This window comes from Ascaphus truei, chromosome 2 (assembly GCF_040206685.1).
Source record: "Ascaphus truei isolate aAscTru1 chromosome 2, aAscTru1.hap1, whole genome shotgun sequence".
In the NCBI taxonomy this organism is placed as follows: Eukaryota; Metazoa; Chordata; class Amphibia; order Anura; family Ascaphidae; genus Ascaphus; species Ascaphus truei.
Genome location: NC_134484.1, coordinates 464,207,227 through 464,231,809, shown reverse-complemented (window position 1 = coordinate 464,231,809; position 24,583 = coordinate 464,207,227). Strand labels below are relative to the sequence as shown.

At 48.6% G+C, this 24,583-nt stretch overlaps 2 protein-coding genes across 6 annotated transcripts in view; one reads left to right on the top strand and one right to left on the bottom strand.

Annotated features, from left to right (window-relative positions):
• LOC142487940 (kinesin-like protein KIF9) overlaps positions 1-10,663 on the bottom strand; it is a 32,184-nt gene extending 21,521 nt beyond the window's left edge. The window contains exons 1-4 of one of the 4 annotated variants that reach the window (XM_075588092.1): positions 10,379-10,663; positions 6,659-6,722; positions 3,999-4,082; positions 2,233-2,337 (exon numbers count right to left, since the gene is read on the bottom strand). In XM_075588092.1, coding sequence (XP_075444207.1) covers positions 2,233-2,328 — 96 coding nt within the window. In that variant the 5' untranslated portion in view covers positions 2,329-2,337; positions 3,999-4,082; positions 6,659-6,722; positions 10,379-10,663. The remainder of the gene's footprint in view (positions 1-2,232; positions 2,338-3,998; positions 4,083-6,658; positions 6,723-10,378) is intronic. The other 3 variants (XM_075588089.1, XM_075588090.1, XM_075588091.1) reach the window with 3 other exon arrangements.
• KLHL18 (kelch like family member 18) overlaps positions 10,467-24,583 on the top strand; it is a 56,451-nt gene continuing 42,334 nt past the window's right edge. For both annotated transcript variants that reach the window (XM_075588088.1, XM_075588087.1), the window contains exon 1: positions 10,467-10,911. In XM_075588088.1, the coding sequence (XP_075444203.1) occupies positions 10,786-10,911 (126 nt within the window). In that variant the 5' untranslated portion in view covers positions 10,467-10,785. The remainder of the gene's footprint in view (positions 10,912-24,583) is intronic.

Here is a 24,583-nt window from a genome sequence, read left to right as displayed (position 1 = left end):
CGCCAGTCTTTTGGGAGGGGGGCTGAGGAAATAAGCCCCCTGATTAGAATAATACCCACCCAGTGGGCAGGTATTACGGTGCCCCTCAGGTGAGGTGGCAAGGAGAGATTGGGTGCAGGTAATTTTTCTCCAATGGCCTGCACTCAATGATAAGGTATAGGATTGGAATTATATATAAACCAGTGTCAGTCCTATACTCAGTGGTCTTCGTGTCTTTTCGTGATGTCTTCATCTGAACCTGTATTGTGGAAGGAATTGCCAATCCTGTATCCTGATTGCTTTCTTGTCCAACCGTGAAGTAAGTGTCTATATTTTGCCTGTTATTTGTATATCTTGTGTTCACCTTCTTTAAGGAATAAACTATATTTATTATATCTAAGTCGTGTTCAATTCAACCCAGATATTTTGGTGTGTATTATTATAACCTATCACTAGCTACCGTGACACACACGAACGCACCTACGCGTTTCGTGCAACAGCACTTTATCAAGGTGATAAAGTGCTGTTGCACGAAACGCGTAGGTGCGTTCGTGTGGTCCTTTTATTGTCTTTTTAGCCTGCAATAAACCTGACCTCATTGCTATTTTGGAGTTGCTTGCTTTCTTCCTTCTTCTTCATTTTCAAGTCAGAAGTTGGATGTTCCTGGCTGTGCTCTTCATCATCTGCTGCTATCCACTGGAATCTGCTACTGGATGTACTGCACGCCCCTGATGTCTGGAGTGTCCTCAGAAGTACACAGGTAAAGGGACGCAGTGCCCTGTCATATATATATGTGTATATTCCTGTGCAACTTTATTATTTGATTCACTTATATTGGCTGGGTGTTCATTAATGTGTCATATCTGTGATTGTCAAGTGGACACCACTAGACACATATCCCTCCCTATTGAGTTCATTAATTTCTCCTGGACACTCCATTGTCACCTGGATTATTATGCTCAATATATGCTACAGATGGAACTCTTTCTAATTTTGGAGCATTACATTCTACCTCACTATGTGCATTATGATCTCACGTGCCAAATACATAGCTTGCCATGTACAACACCCACTGACTGACTTGCTTGTCAGAGAAATGTTAATAACTCCATAGAATTAACAAGTTTAAATAAATAAAAAAGAACTACGACGTACACACCCCTAGGGCCGTTTAGTATGCCTGCACGTTTCAGGTGTCTAGGTTTCACAGTCTTGGAGCTATGGCCCAGACACACACATACCCTCTCTTATTATTATAGACCTGCGGTGGGCAAACTGGGGGCGCAAGATTTGCTAGGGGAGGCGTGGTGGATACAGAGGCCCTGCGCCCTTCCCCAAGGCATTTAACTTAAATGCCGGGTGAGGCCTCCGTAACGTACCTTACCTGCTGCCAGCCTGGTCTTTGGTGACGCGTCGCCAAGGCAACGCAGCAGCAAATTACGACACGAGGTCATGTGACGGGTCTCCATGACAACGCGCGGCAAATGACGCTGCGGGGTCCCAGGCAGGAGGGCGCACTCCAAAAACTTTGCGCACCTCTGTTATAGACAACTGTACAATAGGCACACACAAAAAAACCTGCTATGAGGTGTAAAAGATGAACAGAATAAAGTACAGTTACCAATATTTCTTACCCTCACTTTATATTATACAATTTCCAGTGTGTATTGGAAAAAAGGGGGATTCCTTAGCAGCCTGCCATAAAAAGGGGGATTCCTTAGCAGCCTGCCATAAAAAGGGGGATTCCTTAGCAGCCTGCCATAAAAAGGGGGATTCCTTAGCAGCCTGCCATTTGCTGACAGAAGCCAGAATCTAGATTTTAACCTCTTCCCAAGCATGCTGTATGCAAACAGAAAATACACACATATATGTTCTAGTCTAGTGGACAGCTCTAAATGCTGTGCTGGTCCTAGAAAGTCATATTCCATTGGACAAACTCAATGTTTCCGTGCATGACATTTCGCGCCAGAAGAATGAAATGTACCTCCCTATATACAGGGCTCGAAAAAATGTACCTCCCTATATACAGGGCTCGAAAGAATCCACTTGTCCAGTAAAAGTGAAAAATCACTGATGAGTGCTGGAGAGAGTGAGTGTGGAGAGAGTGAGTGCAAAAGGAGCACATTGGTAGCAGAGCGGTCCATCCCCGCTCTGCTACCCAAAGTCACGCCCCACAATGAAGTAAGCTTTGGCTACAAAAAGCAGAAAAGCCATTCCAGGAATACATCTTCCTTGGCGCTAACAATGACTTACCTTGTTATCTTCCCCGAGATTGATTGTATCTTGAGCGAAATTGGCTGTTGGCCTAAAACGCACAAATACCCGCACATTGCTGCCTTTCGCGCTCATTTTAACTTTCTGGAAAATAAACACAACAGGTTACACATATTATGATGTGTGGAGAGGTTTGTAATAGGTATCCCTGAACTGGTGGGGAAAAAAGTAAAGGACTTAGGAGATGGCGGTGAGACGAATGAGAGGTAGAGGGTCCTGGAGGTGGCAATAAGATTAGTGCTATAGCAGGGAGTCGGGAGGTAGTGAGGGCAGAAGTGGGAAAGGGTAAAAACAGTGGCTGGCCTTTAAGGAAGGTGTCTTTGGAGGTAAGTAAAAGACACATTTAGTACAAAAATGAAGAAAGTTAACTAACCGCTCAACCCCAATGCAATAATAGATAAAGTGAAGGGTGGTGCATAGGGAATATAACATATATCACAAGAGAGACATTTGATCAGAGACGAATAAACACAGTATCCCCATACATTTGCACTCAACCAAATTGATGAAAATTATTTGATCAACACATTGATGCCATATACTCTAAATTACTCACAATCATCATAAGGGCAAAGGATAATATGTATATCCACGAGAGACTGGTCAGAAACCTCCTCAGAAAATACAAAATAATACAATTTTATTCAATCAAACATGTGTTTCTTATATACAAAGTTAATGTTAAAATTGTGTATGGTGGGATTCACTCCACTAAGAGTAGACTTTCTGGGTACCAAAACAACAACACAAATTAGTACAAGTAGGAGAGTATTGTGTGTGTGTGTGTGAGTGTTTATACAGAGGTGCGTGCTCCATACAGCACAGTATGAAAACTGTGTCAGCATAAACAAGAAGAGCAAAGGAGCACTGCTAGCAAGAAGATCCTGAGGAAAAAAATCCTATAGGAAAAAATGATGGGCACAACTCCAGACTAAAAACTGAGGGTATTTATTCCATGGACTCACAGGGACAAAAACACAGCCCACGCACCAACCCGTTTCGTCCCGTGGGACTTTATCAAGGTGTAACATGAAAACATACCTCCTCACATTTATAGGCCCCATTTCGCGCCAAAAAGTCAGTGGGAACGCATTGCGCTTGCGCGCCAGTGATGCGTCGCATACTTTATTATTTATTAATTATCAGAGTCAGGTTGGGTTTGTGATTGTTTAAACATCTTCTTGCATCTAAATGTATTTAATTTATCATTAGGTTTTCTTTAATCTTGTTTTATTATGTGGTAGTTCATAGCTGAACGTTTTTGTGTATTATATCAGTTGTAGTTAGTTTTGGCAGTTTGTCCGTTTTTAGTGTATCAATAAAGTTATTGTTATTTTATTATCCCCTTCCACCTCTAGCGTGGTGGGAGCATTAGGGCTATGCGTGTCAGGTTGGAAGCGGGCGCACACGAGTGACGTCACCTCATGGGTATATAAATGTCCAAAATGTTTGGTCCAATATGAACATGTTCAAATTCAGAGAATAGAGTAGATTGATCTATGATCGGGTATATTTGCCCCAGATATGCAGCATGAAGACAGACATTATTAGTCTTGAAAATTATTTAAAATGCAAAAGGATACCAAGGGGACTACGTGTCAAAAAGGCCCCAACCTTTGGTTTCCAGGATGTGGATTTTGAGGCAAAATGGGTGTCAGTTCTCAATGATTGTTCTTTGATGGATTTGATAGTGGCACAGAAAATAAAGGAAAAAGAACAGCTGGATATACAAATTAAGGACTTACAAAAAAACTTGCATGGTTTTCGGGACTTGAAAGGTTCTAAAGAATTTGATTGTATACTCTTGAATACGGTAGAGGAGGTTGAATCTGATATCATGGCAAAAAAAAACCAAAGTAAATATGATAGAGATAGAAATGATTATGAAAAGAATCAAATTTATCATTGGCAAAGAATAAATCAGATTCAAGATGGATCCTTCAAGAAAAAACACACAAAATACACATTTTATATCTACTCCAAAGAAATCCATCTTGAAAACCAAGCACATAGAGTATCCAAGTGGTGACTCTGACATTTCGGATGTGGAAACTACCTCAACCTCTCACTCTGTATCTTTTGTTAATGCTCAGGATCAAGATAATTATCGCAGTCGTGGTTCTTCCTCAAGGGGATGAAGAAGGGGAGGTCGTGCCTTTTGGGGACAGTAGTCCAGATCAGGGGCCTCAACAGGATCTAACCACGTTACTGGAACTTACCATCAACAAGGTCAACAACAAAATAGTCAACAAGATAAGCAACAACAAAAATCTTTCCCTTAATTCCAAAAGGACACAAAAGAGTTAGAAGAGGGAAGAGGGAGGGGAGAGGGAGTGCGGGGGGAAGCGGGTACAGGTCTGCTCCCAAAAGAAAGAAGTTTTGAGTGACTTTCCTAACATTATTAATATTTCAGGAACTGACCTCTCCCCCATTGAATTGTCACTTTTGGACAAAGAGCTTAAGTTTTCACCAAATATCAATTTCGATCTGTTTGGCACTACTATTGATGTATACAAATTTGTTCGCAAATTGTCTTTAAATTTTTTTTTTATAAAAATGATGAGGATGTCTTGACCAGGATGGATGGCTTGGGTGAGGGGGCACCACCCATTAGCGAGGGTGATGCACCCCCCACCCGATACCATACCGGCTGATCAGACAGCCCTGCATACTTTTGGGGACTTTTGTACCCTTGAGGATATGGAGGATCTCCTTTCTGAACAAATTTCTAATGAACAGGTTATTCCTACTTTTTCAGAATGGAATTCAGGTCTTAAGAGAAGCTCTATTTTCTACCCTACTTATACCAAGGGTCAATTTCTAACTATGTTTGAAAATTTGGTTATTAGGGACCTTCGTCTTCAAGCTCAAGGTTTTTCTTTTTCACGTATTCATCAGGATAACTTGAATCAAGACGAACGTATTGCCTTGAAAGCCCTTCAAAGTAATTCTTCATTGATTATAAAAAGTGCTGACAAGGGTAGTGCAGTGGTAGTGCAGAGTTGAGACAATTACGTCAGGGAAGCTTTACACCAACTTGACAATACCTCGTCCTACTCTATACTACCCAATGATCCCACCTTGTCTTTTTTGGAGGCCCTTGTGGAGCTTGTGGATTCAGGTGTTATGATGGAAGTTCTTTCTAAAAATGAAGTTCAGTTTATTATTCAATCCCACCCCATCATTCCAATCTTTCACCATCTCCCAAAGATCCATAAGACATTGGTCGACCCTCCGGGCCGGCCAATAGTCTCTAGTATTGGATCTTTGGGACATGGTCTTTCTAGATATGTTAATGAATTCCTTCAGCCCTTTGTTAAGAGATTGCCCTCTTTCATTTTAGATTCTGGTGATCTCTTGAGTCAATTAAAACATGTGACTTGGGATGATCATTGTATATGGGTTACCCTTGACGTTGTCTCCCTTTATTCTGTTATACAACATGATCAGGGTTTGGAGGCTGTCCGCCATTTTATTGAGATACAGCAGGGCCCCGCTTGTCGGCGCTTCGCTTTTCGGTGATCCGCCGATACGGCGGCACCAAGAAGGGGGCCGCCATCTTTGATCCTCAGTCGCGCATGCGCAGAAAGGGCGGTTGCGCAGACCGTTGTCTGCGCGCGCATACCGTAGTTTGCGCGCGCAGAACGGCAAAAACGCATGCACATAACTGAAAATCGCCGGATCCGCTTTCCGGCGATTTTCACTGTACGGCGGGCCCCTGGAACGGAACCCACCGTATACCCGGGGCCCTGCTGTACCAGAAATTTCAATCTTTCAATCTTCATTTATTCTGGATGCTATTTTGTTTCTTCTAACTCACAACTTTTTCACTTTCAATCACAAATTCTATCTACAATTAATTGGCACTGCTATGGGCACGAGTTTTGCACCGTCATATGCAAATCTCTTTATGGGGTGGTGGGAATCATAGTTTGTTTTTTCTTGCATGAACACTTTTCGTAAAAATATTATTTATTATAAAAGATTTGTGGATGATTTCATTATAATTTGGAAAGGGGATGTTATTTCACTACACTCTTTTGTTGATTATATTAATAATAATAACTATAATCTTAAATTCACTTTAAACTTTCACTCACATCACATTGTTTCTGGATCTCCAGTTATTTGTAGATATTAATAAAGTTATTCAGACAGACGTGTTTAGAAAAAAGAACTCAAGGAACACGTTCTTGAGGGCGGACAGTTGCCACCCGCCACAGGTCATTTGGGCTATCCCCAAAGGGCAGTTCCTCAGGCTGAGAAGGAATTGTTCTACTTTAGAATGTTTTCTTTCTCAGTCTGAAGAATTTGCCCAGAGATTTTTTAGATAGGGAATACCCTATTATGGGCATTACTGAAGCATTTGAAATTGCATTTAATACAGAGAGAGTATCTTTATTACCTATTCGGGACAACAGATGCCCACTTCCTGACAGTAGTATTGTTGCTCATGGGAAGGGTGGTTTCTAGAACAAAAAAACAATTAAAAATTTCAATAGATTTGACAATAAATGTCCACTTTTTATTTCTCAATATAATAAACAGAGTGGAAACGTTAAAGCTATCATCTCAAAACAATGGAATGTTTTATCTATAGACCCCATTTTGAGCAAGTATATTGGGTCAGGACCTAAATTTGTATTTCGTACGGCAAAAAATATAGGTTCTTATGTATCTCCTAGTGAACTTAGGGCACCCTATATGGGTAATACATCTTTTTCCACCAAGGGCTCTTTCAGATGTGGCCCATGTAGACTATGTAGTTTTATGAAACCTTCTGCTACTTTTTCTGATTGTCTCCCATCTTTGAGTGATACACAAGTGGATAATCATACAAAGAAATATCATATCAATGGTTTCATAAACTGCAAGAGCCAATTTGTCGTACACCTCATTATGTGCGGTTGTGGCAAAAGATATGTGGGGAGGACTATTAGAGCATTCAAAATTAGAATTCAAGAGCATTTAAGACTAATAAAATCAGGAAATCTTAACCACCCAGTGTCCAAACATTTTTCTGAATGTCGACAAGTAGGTATTAAGAACTTTTCATTTTTAGGTATTGAATTGGTTCATAAGAAATCCAGAGGTGGTGATCGTGTCAATCTGTTAAACCAAAGGGAGGCTTATTGGATTTTTATTCTTAGAACACGTCACCCCTTTGGTTTGAACATTGAATGGCATTTAAGCCACTTTCTTTAATGGTTAAATAAATACATTTTTCCTCCAAGTCCTTTATTATATTCTGGTATTATTATTATTTTAATTGTTATTTTTAATTTTATTTTTATTTTAAAATTGTTTTAGGAACTGCAAGTATAATCTTGAGTTTTTGGTACAATTTTTCAATACATATTTTTTTCTTTTCGAGTTATGAACATATTTGTCACAAACATTGTAAGGATATTGTTAATAATTATGTAGCCGTGACCCTTGATTCACCCCGAGTAATGAGAGGTTGCGCTTGCAAGGAGTAGTTGCAGAGCCCGCGAAGGAGGAGAATACATGTTGGCGGGAAAGGAGCAGTCCCTTGACCCAGCAGCCCCCACGGGGAGGGTCAGGTGAGCGCGTTTAGCCTATGGGCCGAGGAGTTGCCAGAGATATAGGGAGTGGTTGCGCGCACATGGAGAAAGAGCATCGTGGAGAGACGAGGAGACGGAGACACTGCGCTGGGAGGTTGCACCCCCAGGCGCAGTCAAGGTGCCCCGGCCCAGTTAGCCCTGAGTCACCGTAGAGACAAGCGGAGCTAGGGACACCCTTAGTAAGGGATTTACCCCCCCTAAAACTACTGCTGTGTTCGGGACTATCCTGTCGGGGAGAAGCGCCCCATTTCGTAGCGTGGGATCCCCAGAGACTCTTTTCGAAGAACCGTAGCAGTTCCGAGCACCGGAGTGCTCGGCAGGTATTTCATCAAGTGCACCAACTCTACCTTTTCAATCACCTAAGACCTAGTGGCTGCGCAGTCACCCATACACATACACACGGCCGTTGGAAGCGAGAGAACTGATTAACGTATTTGGACACGGGGTGGGAACACCCGGTGGTGGGATTGGGGGAAAGTTATTGTTGGCGTCCGCCGAGGCGCAAGTTATTGTTGGCGTCCGCCGAGGCGCATAATTGTGGACATCCTCCGTGGCGTGTTAAATGTTGTGTACCAGCGGATTGGAATGTCATGGCATGCAATGTATTGTAAGGTTGGCTTATCAGTAAACAAGATTGGTTTTATAACATGGTCGTGTGAGAGAAATTCTTGTATCGAGGTCCTGCGAAGACTAACTCCCCCTTTGGCGGGATCTGTACATATATATCTATATATATATTGTATGCACCCCGGGCTCTCCGTGGCAGAGGCTCAGGCCCTGTGAGTCAGCAGGTAACACAGCACAGAGTAACAGCTTGCCAAGCGATAGGAAGCAGGGTTACAATTATAATTATTATTATTTTATTATCTATAGAGATTTATCACCACTCATCAAGTTTTATATACTTTGTCGAGGTTTAGCACATTAGTTAAATGTTCATGATTTTGTATACAGCAATAGGTCATGATTATCTTGGTTTTTTATGTATATCATATTATTTTTTGTTTCTTTTGTTGCTTTTCTTCACAGTTCTTGTTATTATTGTTTCCATATAATTTTTGTGATTATTATTATTAGAGTTTATGTTAACGTTTTCATCATATTTTTTTATATTATGAAGCTTTTCCTTCTTTTCTTTTCTTGTTTTCTCTTTTCCTTCCCTCCCTCCCCTTTTCTTCTTTTCCCGCCCCCACCCCGCCCTTTTCTTCTTTTCCCACCCCCCCCACCCTTCCTTCTCCCCTCCTCTGCCCTCCGTTGGCTATTGCCATCAGGCTGTTTTAGTTGGTTGCCCTCCCTTGCCGCCACTTCCGCTCTTAGATGCTGTTGCCTCTGACGTCTTCGCTCCACTGCGCTATGGACGTGGTGACGTCATCGGCAGGCGCTGTGCTATCGCGCAGACGTGATGACGTCATGACGCAATTCCTTTTGGCGCGAATGGGGCTACAGGTAGAGGGTATTTAAAGGAACTGATTACACAGTATGTTATCCTTGATAAAGTACGATAGCACGTTCGAAACGCGTTGGATTTTAATGTCTTGATGACCCAATAAATTTGTACTTTACTACTTGGGTCCTCCCTCTGCTCCTTATTGGATCGTGCGCTCCTTACATCTTTTGTACATCTGGAAGAAGCATATCTACCAGCCACGCCAGGAAACAGTGAGTTATTATATTTTATACCACAGGGTTGGCCCCCAATGAGATTGATGGTGGGGGTTTCATTGCCTTACACTACCAGCCTTAAGGGGGTTTTCTTACCCATAATTGTTTGTTTATATATTACAAAACTCATTATTCTGAGACTATTATTCCTGGATTGTGGTCTGGTTTAATTGAATTGAATTTTGAACACCTGGCATTGAGCGCTCTTTACCCCAATTTACCTATGCATCCGGCAGAAGACTGCTGTGTAACTGTTACTACAGAGTGTAGTAATACACCTGTTCCTGTTTGCAATATACCTCCTGCCTTTTGCGTGACCTTACTGCGGGGAGAAGTAATAAGTTCTACCGTGGGAGATCACCTTCAGTTCCTGGAGCCTACGGCACATGGAGGTGCAGCAGTGCTAAGGAGATATGTGGGGTATGAACCCCAGAAGCCTCGTCCTGTGTCCCCACTACCATCGGCGGACGACTCAGCCCACCTGTTGCCAGCAGGTATATGCACCATACACCCTGTAATGGCCCCTATCTGCGATTGGGTGGGGGAAACACTGTTACATAAGAAATATGGGGCTACATTTAAACATCCTAGAACAGAACTTAAAGATTGATGCTCCTCAGGGTAACCAGAAATGCCAAAGTAAGACTGCGTGATGCGATTTATACACTTTATTGTATTTTTTACAATACAGATTTTTACATTTTTATTTCCGTTGGTCTTCCTATATATTATACAAACACTGCGTCTCACATTATTTTTATATATATATATATATATATATATATATATACACACACACACACACACACACACACACACACACACACACACACACACACACACACACACACACGATGGAGAGATGAATGGGTCTTTACCTGTGCTCTCTCTCAGCTGCTCCTGTCCTGAGCTGTGTAAACTCTCGGTCACCATGGTAACGCCGCCGGAACCGGAAGTTCCTCTGTCACTCGATGCCGCAGGAAAGAGGGGGATGGGGTTCCCTGTCACAGCCTGTCACCAACCGCTCACCCCCCAGACTGCCGGTCATACGCCTCCCGGAGCCGCGTAATAACGGGACCTGCGCTCGATTGGCCGCCTCCGCCATGTTTCCGATCCCGCAGCTCTGGGACGCGATGGCGGAACAGGAAGTGCGTCACGGAACTCAGTGCGGGGGAGGAGGAGCTACGGGGCCTGAGCGGGGTCAGGCCAGGTGAGAAGGCGTTCTCCGCGCTGCTGTGCCCGCTCTCCTCCCTGCGCCTGCGAGCTGTCTCCGCCGGGCGGGAAGATGGTGGGAGAGCTGGAGGAGTTGGAGGACTTGCTGCATGTGACAGTGGGGGATCTGCCCAGCCGGGGTTATGGCGTCATGGAGGAGATCCGGCGGCAGGGAAAGCTGTGTGATGTCACACTCAAGGTATATACCCCTAATGTTACCCCCTCCCACCCTGCAGATCCACTGACGGGAGGCTGGCACCCCGAAATACACCGCACACCCAGACACTACACTACACACACACAAAGCCCCCACACACTGCAATCCCCCCCATCCCAACACACCGCTATCCCCCCCCATCCCAACACACCGCTATCCCCCCGTCCCAACACACCGCTATCCCCCCCCGTCCCCACACACCGCTATCCCCCCCGTCCCCACACCCCGCTATCCCCCCCGTCCCCACACCGCTATCCCCCCCGTCCCCACACACCGCTATCCCCCCCGTCCCCACACACCGCTATCCCCCCCGTCCCCACACACCGCTATCCCCCCCGTCCCCACACACCGCTATCCCCCCCCGTCCCCACACACCGCTATCCCCCCCCGTCCCCACACACCGCTATCCCCCCCGTCCCCACACACCGCTATCCCCCCGTCCCCACACACCGCTATCCCCCCCGTCCCCACACACCGCTATCCCCCCCCATCCCCACACACCGCTATCCCCCCCCCATCCCCACACACCGCTATCCCCCCCCCATCCCCACACACCGCTATCCCCCCCCCATCCCCACACACCGCTATCCCCCCCGTCCCCACACACCGCTATCCCCCCCCCATCCCCACACACCGCTATCCCCCCCCGTCCCCACACACCGCTATCCCCCCGTCCCCACACACCGCTATCCCCTCGTCCCCACACACCGCTATCCCTCCCGTCCCCACACACCGCTATCCCCCCGTCACCACACACCGCTATCCCCCGTCACCACACACCGCTATCCCCCGTCACCACACACCGCTATCCCCCGTCACCACACACCGCTATCCCCCGTCACCACACACCGCTATCCCCCGTCACCACACACCGCTATCCCCCCCGTCCCCACACACCGCTATCCCCCCCGTCCCCACACACCGCTATCCCCCCCGTCCCCACACACCGCTATCCCCCCGTCCCCACACACCGCTATCCCCCCGTCCCCACACACCGCTATCCCCCCCGTCCCCACACACCGCTATCCCCCCCGTCCCCACACACCGCTATCCCCCCGTCCCCACACACCGCTATCCCCCCGTCCCCACACACCGCTATCCCCCCTTCCCCACACACCGCTATCCCCCCTTCCCCACACACCGCTATCCCCCCTTCCCCACACACCGCTATCCCCCCCGTCCCCACACACCGCTATCCCCCCCGTCCCCACACACCGCTATCCCCCCCGTCCCCACACACCGCTATCCCCCCCGTCCCCACACACCGCTATCCCCCCCGTCCCCACACACCGCTATCCCCCCCGTCCCCACACACCGCTATCCCCCCCGTCCCCACACACCGCTATCCCCCCCGTCCCCACACACCGCTATCCCCCCCGTCCCCACACACCGCTATCCCCCCCGTCCCCACACACCGCTATCCCCCCCGTCCCCACACACCGCTATCCCCCCCGTCCCCACACACCGCTATCCCCCCCGTCCCCACACACCGCTATCCCCCCCGTCCCCACACACCGCTATCCCCCCCGTCCCCACACACCGCTATCCCCCCCGTCCCCACACACCGCTATCCCCCCGTCCCCACACACCGCTATCCCCGTACCGCTATCCCCCCGTCCCCACACACCGCTATCCCCGTACCGCTATCCCCTCTGTCCCCACACACCGCTATCCCCCCGTCCCCACACACCGCTATCCCCCCGTCCCCACATACCGCTATCCCCGTACCGCTATCCCCTCTGTCCCCACACACCGCTATCCCCCCCGTCCCCACACACCGCTATCCCCCCCGTCCCCACACACCGCTATCCCCCCCCGTCCCCACACACCGCTATCCCCCCCGTCCCCACACACCGCTATCCCCCCCGTCCCCACACACCGCTATCCCCCCCGTCCCCACACACCGCTATCCCCCCCGTCCCCACACACCGCTATCCCCCCCGTCCCCACACACCGCTATCCCCCCCGTCCCCACACACCGCTATCCCCCCCGTCCCCACACACCGCTATCCCCCCCGTCCCCACACACCGCTATCCCCCCCGTCCCCACACACCGCTATCCCCCCCGTCCCCACACACCGCTATCCCCCCCGTCCCCACACACCGCTATCCCCCCCGTCCCCACACACCGCTATCCCCCCCGTCCCCACACACCGCTATCCCCCCCGTCCCCACACACCGCTATCCCCCCCGTCCCCACACACCGCTATCCCCCCCGTCCCCACACACCGCTATCCCCCCCGTCCCCACACACCGCTATCCCCCCCGTCCCCACACACCGCTATCCCCCCCGTCCCCACACACCGCTATCCCCCCCCGTCCCCACACACCGCTATCCCCCCCGTCCCCACACACCGCTATCCCCCCCGTCCCCACACACCGCTATCCCCCCCCGTCCCCACACACCGCTATCCCCCCCGTCCCCACACACCGCTATCCCCCCCGTCCCCACACGCAGCTATCCCCCCCGCCCCCACACGCAGCTATCCCCCCCGCCCCCACACGCATCTATCCCCCCCGCCCCCACACGCATCTATCCCCCCCGCCCCCACACGCATCTATCCCCCCCATCCCCACACGCATCTATCCCCCCCCATCCCCACACGCATCTATCCCCCCCCATCCCCACACGCATCTATCCCCCCCCATCCCCACACGCATCTATCCCCCCCATCCCCACACGCATCTATCCCCCCCATCCCCACACGCATCTATCCCCCCCCCATCCCCACACGCATCTATCCCCCCCCATCCCCACACGCATCTATCCCCCCCCCATCCCCACACGCATCTATCCCCCCCCCCATCCCCACACGCATCTATCCCCCCCCCCATCCCCACACCCATCTATCACCTCCCATTCCCACACCCCCACAGCATCCTTCCAGATTTCTTTGTCACTATATTGTCGCGGTCCAGACTTGGCCCTGGGGCGACAGTGGAGGCTGAAGTCTCCAGTAACGGACAGGTGCTGCACCAGAGCCGTTGTGCTGGGATGCTTTTTACCGCTCCCAAGACGGCTGCCGCTAGGAAAGACTGTGGGTGCTAAATCATGACATTGCCCACAGCCCTGAGTGGGCACAGCACCATGTGACATCCCTCGCTGTCCAGCGTGCTGTTAATCGAACACAATGGAAGAGAGGTGCCACACGTCACCACGTGGTTACTGCAGAAGCTGCCTTGTAGCAGATGTTCAGAAAACAAACTGCAAATGTGCCAGCTAGCCCCAAAATACCTGTTTTAGAGAGGAGACCGAGCCAAGCACGCACATATTTTGTGGTCCATTTAAAACCGTTGCGTTTTGGGCAACTATTGGCTTTCTGCCCCAATACACGTTTTATTCTCCACACCAACACAGCATTAATACAACTTAAACACACCCACCAACATCTCATTACCCCCAACGCGTCTCCAGTGTTGCCACCGACACACCCCCTACGCGTCCAGTGTTGCCACCGACGCACCCCCCCACGCGTCTCCAGTGTTGCCACCGACGCACCCCCCCCACTCGTCTCCAGTGTTACCACCGACGCACCCCCCTACGCGTCTCCAGTGTTGCCACCGACGCACCCCCTATGCGTCTCCAGTGTTGCCACCGACGCACCCCCCTACGCGTCTCTAGTGTTGCCACTGTCGCACCCCCCTACGCGTCTCCAGTGTTGCCACCGACGCACCCCCCTACGCGTCTCCAGTGTTGCCACCGACGCACCCCCCCAACTCGTCTCCAGTGTTGCCACCGACGCACCCCCCAACGGGTCTCCAGTGTTGCCAGCGACGCACCCCCCAACGCGTCTCCAGTGTTGCCACCGGCGCACCCCCCCAACGCGTCTCCAGTGATGCCACCGGCGCACCCCCTCAACGCGTCTCCAGTGTTGCCACCGGCGCACCCCCCCAACGCGCCTCCAGTGTTGCCACCGACGCACCCCCCCAACGCGTCTCCAGTGTTGCCACCGGCGCACCCCCCCAACGCGCCTCCAGTGTTGCCACCGACGCACCCCCCCAACGCGTCTCCAGTGTTGCCACCGACGCACCCTCCTACGCGTCTCCAGTATTGCCACCGACGCACCCTCCTACGCGTCTCCAGTGTTGCCACCGACGCCCACCCGCAACGGGTCTCCAGTGTTGCCACCGACGGCCCCCCGCAACGGGTCTCCAGTGTTGCCACCGACGCACCCCCCTACGCGTCTCCAGTGTTGCCAGCGATGGACCCCCAACGCGTCTCCAGTGTTGCCACCGGCGCACCCCCCAACGCGTCTCCAGTGTTGCCACCGGCGCACCCCCCCAACGCGTCTCCAAATTCTCATTACATTCCCTGCACACCATCATCCAATTATATAGACTAAAAAGGTGATCTTTTGTATTTCCAATCCATAATATATTGATTTAACTTTATTTCTCTGTGGCTATTACTCACTTTTTTTTTTTTTTAACATCACACTAGGGTTGAGTGATTACAATGTTTTTATATTTTTTTATCAATAGTTATCGCAATTAATATTTGGTAAAATAAGTTGCATTGTGTTTGTGTATAAAAAAAAGAAAGGGTGAATGTAGTATAGTCCTGTAAAATTATAAATCTTTTTAAGAATTTAAACTCCGTGAGAATAACAGTGTTTGCAAAAATAACTCTGGACCCTTTGTGTTTTCATGTAGCTGGTGCTGGCATCTGTGATGTTGGTTTGTTCCAATAATGAGACACTAATAGGTTTATGACTTAAGTAGTAGCTCATTAGTACACTATAGTCCAAGGAGGAGATTGCCTCTTTAAAGACAATTGGGGTGTAGCTTGCAACCCTGCCTTGGGGAGATGCTTGGTTACACATGTACACCGCTGCAATTACAGTATATTGGGAGGAGACGTGACTAAAAAAGCTTTGCCGGTTCCATCCCTGCCTGAGTCATTTATCCTCCGAGATCCCTGTGGCAGCGCGTTTTCCCCACCTGTAATTGTGCAATATATTCTTTCCTTTCCACTATGACCTCTTTAGAAGTTGTGCTGATCAGAGAAGTGTCCTCTCACGTCCACAATATTTGTAATATCTCTTTATTATTATTATTACTACTCCGACGATGGACCGGTTGTATGATGGTTTAAAAGCTCATTGAATATACCAGTATCTGTATCTCTCTAGCAGAGGTGTTACTGGGAGCGACCCCAACGCTCCGGCTGAGAGAGCGCTGGGGACTTGGTGCTTAGGCGCCTGCCAGTGTAGACTGAAAGCAGATGCTGGGTTTGGGGCATTTAAACCTGGGTGGGATGTCATTTGTACCTCTGCAAGCGCAATCATCGGTAACGGCAGTAACGGTGCATCATTTACACTTAGCTTGGCATTGTCTGAATCATTTATACGTTTCTAAAGACACATTTAGATAGCAAATCATTCCCAATAAAATGACCTATTAAATAGCATTATATAGGCCCGCGTTTACTAAGCAGTGTTCTGCCATAAGACGCCTTCTGGCGCTGGAAGACACGTTACCTGGTAACCTGGATGGGCGGTACGGTGTCTCATGCCAGAAAGCTGCTTAGTGAATATGGCCCATAATGTTAAACCAAAGTAATATACACAGCGTTCCAGGGTGGCACTCTCAGACAAGTAATTAGCCAATTAATCACCAGTGTGCAAATGTAATACGACTAGCAGAGTCTTATGAAATAAACTTGGTGTAGTGATCTACAACCTACTAAACAAAACCATAGTAATATTACACACTTGTACACAAAAGTGACTTGGTGTAAGTGACACAAAAAAAGTGCAAGTAAAATGTGTTCAATGCACAAAATCCTCCACTCAGCCTCAAGTAAGAAAGTGTCACAGTTTCTTCCGATAATGCTCTTCCAGGAAAAGATGAGGGAGAGAAGTATAACACCGGGTATATAAAAGAGGGCGACAATGGGGTAATATCGTAGGGGCGCTCCCATAAACATCCGCAGTACCCTCCACCGGCTGTACTCGTACTATAAAACAATGTTGGGCACATCACAATCAGTGGCGGGCACATCACAATCAGTGGCGGGCACATCACAATCAGTGGCGGGCACATCACAATCAGTGGCGGGCACATCACAATCAGTGGCGGGCACATCACAATCAGTGGCGGGCACATCACAATCAGTGGCGGGCACATCACAATCAGTGGTGGGCACATCACAATCAGTGGCGGGCACATCACAATCAGTGGCGGGCACATCACAATCAGTGGCGGGCACATCACAATCAGTGGCGGGCACATCACAATCAGTGGCGGGCAACAATTCTGCCACTGGTTGTATAGTATGTGAGGACAGCCGTTGGAGGATACTGCGGATGTTTATGAGAACGCCCCTACAATATAACCCCATTGTGTCTCCCTCTTTTTTCTCTTTTATAAGCCTAGTGTTATCCTTTGCTGTGTGTGCATACAGGAGAGGGGTGCAGAGGAGGTATGTGCATGCAGCAGGAGAGGGGTGCAGAGGAGGTATGTGCATGCAGCAGGAGAGGGGTGCAGAGGAGGTATGTGCATGCAGCAGGAGAGGAGTGCAGAGGAGGTATGTGCATGCAGCAGGAGAGGGGTGCAGAGGAGGTATGTGCATACAGGAGAGGGGTGCAGAGGAGGTATGTGCATGCAGCAGGAGAGGGGTGCAGAGGAGGTATGTGCATGCAGCAGGTGAGGGGTGCAGAGGAGGTGTGTGCATGCAGCAGGAGAGGGGTGCAGAGGAGGTATGTGCATGCAGCAGGTGAGGGGTGCAGAGGAGGTGTGTGCATGCAGCAGGAGAGGGGTGCAGAGGAGGTATGTGCATACAGGAGAGGGGTGCAGAGAAGGTATGTGCATGCAGAGGAGGTATGTGCATGCAGCAGGTGAGGGGTGCAGAGGAGGTATGTGCATACAGGAGAGGGGTGCAGAGGAGGTATGTGCATGCAGCAGGTGAGGGGTGCAGAGGAGGTATGTGCATACAGGAGAGGGGTGCAGAGGAGGTATGTGCATGCAGCAGGAGAGGGGTGCAGAGGAGGTATGTGCATACAGGAGAGGGGTGCAGAGGAGGTATGTGCATGCAGCAGGTGAGGGGTGCAGAGGAGGTATGTGCATACAGGAGAGGGGTGCAGAGGAGGTATGTGCATGCAGCAGGAGAGGGGTGCAGAGGAGGTATGTGCATGCAGCAGGAGAGGGGTGCAGAGGAGGTATGTGCATGCAGCAGGAGAGGGGTGCAGAGGAGGTATGTGCATGCAGCAGGAGAGGGGTGCAGAGGAGGTATGTGCATGCAGCAGGAGAGGGGTGCAGAGGAGGTATGTGCATGCAGCAGGAGAGGGGTGCAGAGGAGGTATGTGCATGCAGCAGGAGAGGGGTGCAGAGGAGGTATGTGCATGCAGCAGGAGAGGGGTGCAGAGGAGGTATGTGCATGCAGCAGGAGAGGGGTGCAGAGGAGGTATGTACATGCAGCAGGAGAGGGGTGCAGAGGAGGTATGTGCATGCAGCAGGTGAGGGGTGCAGAGGAGGTATGTGTATGCAGCAGGGTAAGGAGAGGGGTGCAGAGGATGTCCAGTATGTACATACAGGAGAGGGGTGCAGAGGAGGTATGTGCATGCAGCAGGTGAGGGGTGCAGAGGAGATATGTGTATGCAGCAGGGTAAGGAGAGGGGTGCAGAGGATGTCCAGTATGTACATACAGGAGAGGGGTACAGACTGTGCATGCAGCAGGAATCTGGAGAGGTGTGTGCGGAGGGAAAGTGACAGGCAGTGGGTAATGGAGCGGGAATGGTGCAATTGTAAATGACCTGTGTGTGTATTTCTAATAATTCTTTATTTTGCCTGGCTAGTAGTACTCTTGCTATTTATTATTTAATCCTGGGTCTCGTGCGGCCCTAACACCTCTCAGCATTCCCCCCCCACAACCCCTGGAACATATGTGGGAATGCTGCCAGCTCTCCACTGTCTGCGATATCGCATATTTTAAATATTCTCCCAGAATAACGCACACATTCCGGAGCCGCACTCTCCCTAACCGCACTCTCCCTAACATGCAGTGTTCTCCTCCCTAACAACAAGTCGAGGATTCCATACCCAATAAAGAGAACACAGATCAAAAGCCTCGTCAGTTTACAAACCGTCTACTGCAAGAGTGGCCAACTCCAATCCTCTAGGGCCAGCAACAGGTCAGGTTTTCAGGATATCCCTGCTTCAGCACAGGTGTTTCAGTGAAAATGAAGTTTTTGTTGTTGTTTTTTTAAACACGTAGCTACTATGTCTTGGGACCCCCTGAGTGGCAGACCCTATGATATAGTAGCTATGTCTTGGGACCCCCTGAGTGGCAGACCCTATGATATAGTAGCTATGTCTTGGGACACCCTGAGTGTCAGACCCCCATGATATAGTAGCTATGTCTTGGGACCCCTGAGTGTCGGACCCCCATGATATAGTAGCTATGTCTTGGGACCCCCTGAGTGGCAGACACTATGATATAGTAGCTATGTCTTGGGACCCCCTGAGTGGCAGACCCTATGATATAGTAGCTATGTCTTGGGACCCCTGAGTGTCGGACCCCCATGAAATAATAGCTACATTTTGGGGCACTCGGAGGGATATACACAAAGTGACCTCCAGACAAAAGGATCAGCCAGAGGAAATCAAAACCCTCCCAAGTCTCCGTTTAACAAGTAACCATTCGAATGATGTCAAAATTGGACACCTATAGGTATTTTTATAACAAAATGCACAATATAATATATAGATGTCTCACACATATTTTAACAGCACAAATTCGTATTTTGCCTTTACCTTAAAGTAAAAGAATTTTGTTAAAATCTCGTGTCAACGAAGACTTCTTTATAGAGATTTTTAAAGTAGTGGCTGTCTGTCACGGTAACTTATGACAAGATATAATGAACACCAAATATCTGGGTTGAACTGAACGAGGCTTAGATATAATAAAATATATTTATTCCTTAAAAAAGATGAACACGGCAATATAGTACAATTAACAGGCAAGAAGGTAAAACTTACTTAGGGTTGGGGAATGGAGAAGTATCAGCTAGCAATTCTCCAGCAATCCGGTGACATTCAAGATGGTATCAGAAGCACAACTAAAAACTGTAGGGTTGACACAATTTATATACCTGTGTAACCCTATTCTTAACATTGAATACAGAGTATTGGTGAACAATTATCTGTATCCAATCCCTAATGTGGAGACACAGATTAACTCATGCCCCCCAGCTAATTAGCCCATGTGTACTGGGACTCTATGGGTAGCCTCATAATTAAATCAGGGGCGACGACCAATCTACCAAATGAAGTATCTGCATTGTTTGTAGGTGTAGACATAACACTTACAAACCACTCCAGTTTGATGATTCTCCGCCCTCAGGTAACCATTAGAGTGGCAGAGTCTTGTTGATTAGTACTTGGTCTGTTGATTAGTACTTAGTGTAAACAATCAGGGCAGTTACCTTTTGATCACAGTGCTTATGCTCAATCATCCGGCTGCCCTTCATGACCTATTAGCATAGCAGATGGAGTTTGCATTTTCAGAACAGATCCAAAATACCATACATATACACTTTAATATCTACACATATTAATAAGTTCCATTCTGGTGGGCTCAGTGGGTCGAAATTTGCCAGTTCTTAATGCCTACAGTGACTCCACACATTGGCCAAATATGAACTCTCTGCGACCTCCAGAACTGGAGATACAGAAATGCACTTTAAAACATTAAAATACAGGATTATAATGAAACATGGGAACAGGGGAACATACAGTTTCCTGACATGACAAGGTGTAAGCCACATTCCTGGACCGCAGTCCAGTTAACCCCTTGCCTCCCTGGTGAGGTCAGGGGGTGACCATATGGTGTGCAACCCCTTTAATACCAGGCCAACCCCCTCTCCCTTTACACTGTCACAAGAGACCAGGACTTTGAACACTTTTATACCGGGCCTGACTTGGTCTCTGCAGGGCAGACTTTCCTAGGTTCAAAACGAAGCCGGTTACTCTGCTATTCGTGACAGAGCAACTTTGAATAGCCCGCCCAGCTCCCTCGACTCAAGCCACTAGATGGTCTGTTCTCTGAGTCGGCTTCCTCCTTACATACCCTCCACTGTTCTATCTTCACCATGGAGGAAGGAGCGACCTATCAGAGCGTGGGAATTCCCTCCCACTAGCTAATAGGAATCGGGGTCCTTTGGCTGACGTCAGAGATGGGGGCGTATCAAGCTGGCTCAGGATGCCCCGTAGACGGGACATACGGATTGACCACAGGGAAACGCGCCGACATTCTGAGGCTTCCCCCAGTCAACCCATTGCCACATACTGGACAGGCTCCACTGAGTCTGGTAGACCAGTGTGTCCTCCCCGCATGTGGTATCTGTTCTCCGGACCCAGTACTCCGCCCTGGCCCTGCCCTGACCACTTAATACCCCGACACCTCTCAACATCCCGTCTCCTCTTTGAACTCCAGTGTCTATCTAGACTTCCCGGCCCCTGTATGGATGCCCGGGCTGACTGAATAGACGTTTATAGTGAATGCACAAACATGATAAAACATATTTTAATATATAGGATAACTTGGGGAGACCCATATCTGTGAGGGAAACAGGACTGGGATATCTGGGCAAGAAAACCAGGAGTCTGGGGGACACTGGGTAGCCCCGGGGTAATTGAACCGCGTATCAGCAAATCATTCCTGCTCGCCGGGGAGAATTAGGCTGGGATTTGGGTGTCGGCATCGCTGCTTGCATGTGCGCATCCGGCAAGCACTCTGCGGTATTTCCTTATAGGAGCTACCCCCGTGCCTGCGCGCCTACAGGCGGAGAGGCGCGTTGACGTGTTGTATTTTCAAAACGCGCCCACATTTTGTATTTTCAGGCGGCTGCCGCGTGACGTCAGTGCACGTGAGCTGGTTCCGCCAATGAGGGCGAACCAGCTTCGTGACGCATCGCCCACGCCCCGCAACACGTCTACGATCTCCTTCAGCCAAGTTCATAAATCGCTCGGGCTGCAGGAGTGCGCGCGGTGGCGCGCTCATTCTCACACGTCTGCGCAGGGACCATAATCCGTGCCTTAGGTTAGGGGGGTACCGGTAACTTTGGCCCCAAACTCCTGCAAACAAAACAATTGCATTTCTACCCAAAAATCCCACCTAAAACTTACACACACAAAGTTTCATGAGTCTGGGACAAAGGGAACATGAGAAGTGGAGAAGCAGGGGTCACTAACTTTTGCATGTTATAATATCTGGCCCCTGGCTTATGGTGCTAGGTAGCTGCCGTAGACCCAAGGATTTCAGGGGTAACCAGATGGGCTTAACCTTTTATGTATAGCCTGGTTACCCCCTTACCGTCACAGTGGCTCTTGCCAGTTTTTATGGCCCAAGTTCCTGGTTTTTCAAAATGGTTTCAAACGTTTTCTGTTTTGCAAATTTGTGACAATATGGAGCACATCCAGAGCAGTTAATCTGGTTCACATTCTACTAAACCTGAGCATTTTACATGTACATTGGGGTAGAAGACTTCATTCTGAATTCATGGGGGTTATTTCCCTTTAATATATCTCTTCTTGCCCTTTCCAGTACTGGTGGTTTTTTGGTTGTTGTTTTACATTGACTGCTTTGTTCAGACGATGAAAGCGTTCACAATATTGTGTCCGGCGCCCATTGCAGTGTAAGGATTACCGTGCTAACCTAAGAAACTGCAGATTAAGAAAAACATGTTTTTTTTAACACTACAAAACATTATTATTTTTTTTTTAAATGCTCAGGGTGCAAAATGCTAACAATATAGGGATTAAACTTGTCAAGACTTCTGAAGGGGATTGCTGCTTTTAACATACTTCTTAGTACTAAATACAGTGGGAGGGTGTTTTAATTGTGTAAGTTTTCTTTTTCTCTTTGTAATTATTCGAGCCGCACACACCTTACCTACTTTTCTGTTTAACGTGAATAATACCCTCTCCTTTCTTGTGAATATGCCCATTGTCTTGTGACGTGGAACTCCTTTTCCCAAAAGCAATGTAAACGACGGGATCATATTTCTTCCAACTGATAACCCTCTTGCTCAACTGGTTGGGTGGGTGATTGGGGCAAGTCGAGGCAGCACGCCCAAATTGCAACATATAACAGCAAATGTATTAATTAGGTTCTGTGTGTTTCATTACACATTTTAAAATCCACCTATAAATGAACTCCCACGAACAGACCCTCTTCGGTGGGACGGGAGTCTAGTTCTGCTTTGCATCAAACGTAAGGAACTTGATCTGGTTTCTGCTGCGATACCAACATTTAGTCGGTGTTTGATGGTTGCCCCAGGTACCTGTTCAGATACATCAGAGGTGGACAACTCCCAGTCCTCTAGGGCCACCATGGGGCCAGGTTTTGATGTTATCCCTACTTCAGCACAGCGTGGCTCCGTCTTTCAATGCGCCCCCTTTGCTGAAGCAGGGAGGTTCCGTACCTGACCTGTTGGTGGCCCTGGGGGACGCGTTGCCCACCCCATATGTACGTTTTGTTCACCTGTGTGAAGGAGCGTTGGTTACTGCTAAAACCTGGTGGGGTCGGTGGTCCCAGAGGAGGGGCGAGCAACAGTGGTCTGTTGTATTACCGTCTGTGAAGAAGAAAGGAGTGCAGATGTTATGGAGAGAAGAAAGGAGTGCAGATGTTATGGAGAGAAGAAAGGAGGGCAGATGTTATGGAGAGAAGAAAGGAGGGCAGATGTTATGGAGAGCAGAAAGGAGGGCAGATGTTATGGAGAGCAGAAAGGAGGGCAGATGTTATGGAGAGCAGAAAGGAGGGCAGATGTTATGGAGAGAAGAAAGGAGGGCAGATGTTATGGAGAGATGAAAGGAGGGCAGATGTTATGGGGAGAAGAAAGGAGGGCAGATGTTATGGGCTCCGTGGTTCCCCGCAGACCCCTACTGACTTGAATGGGTGTTTTCCGCAGATCTCGGTGCTTCAGCGTATATTCAGCTTTTAAAGAGGTTCAGAGAAGAGCGAAAGCCGGGGGAATATCCTCGTTCATGCAGGATTTAATTTTTTTTTAGTTGTACAAATCGATCAATGAAATTCATTAGTCGACTGGAAGACAATGAAAGATTTTGGTTGTAGAGGGAGAGGGGGGTTGGCCCGGTATTAAAGGGGTTGCACCCCATATGGCCACCCCCTGACCTCACCAGGGAGGCAAGGGGTTAACTGGACTGCGGTCCAGGAATGTGGCTTACACCTTGTCATGTCAGGAAACTGTATGTTCCCCAGTTCCCATGTTTCTTTATAATCCTGTATTTTAATGTTTTAAAGTGCATTTCTGTATCTCCAGTTCTGGAGGTCACAGAGAGTTGAAATTTGGCCAATATGTGGAGTCACTGTAGGCATTAAAAACTGGCAAATTTTTACCCACTGAGCCCACCAGAATGGAACTTATTAATATGTGTAGATATTAAAGTGTATATGTATGGTATTTTGGATCTGCTATGAAAATACAGACTCCATCTGCTATGCTAATAGGTCATGAAGGGCAGCCGGATGATTGAGCATAAGCACTGTGATCAAAAGGTAACTGCCCTGATTGTTTACACTAGGAACCAAGTACTAATCAACAGACTCTGCCACTCTAATTGTTACCTGAGGGCGGAGAATCATCAAACTGGAGTGGTTTGTAAGTGTTATGTCTACACCTACAAACAATGC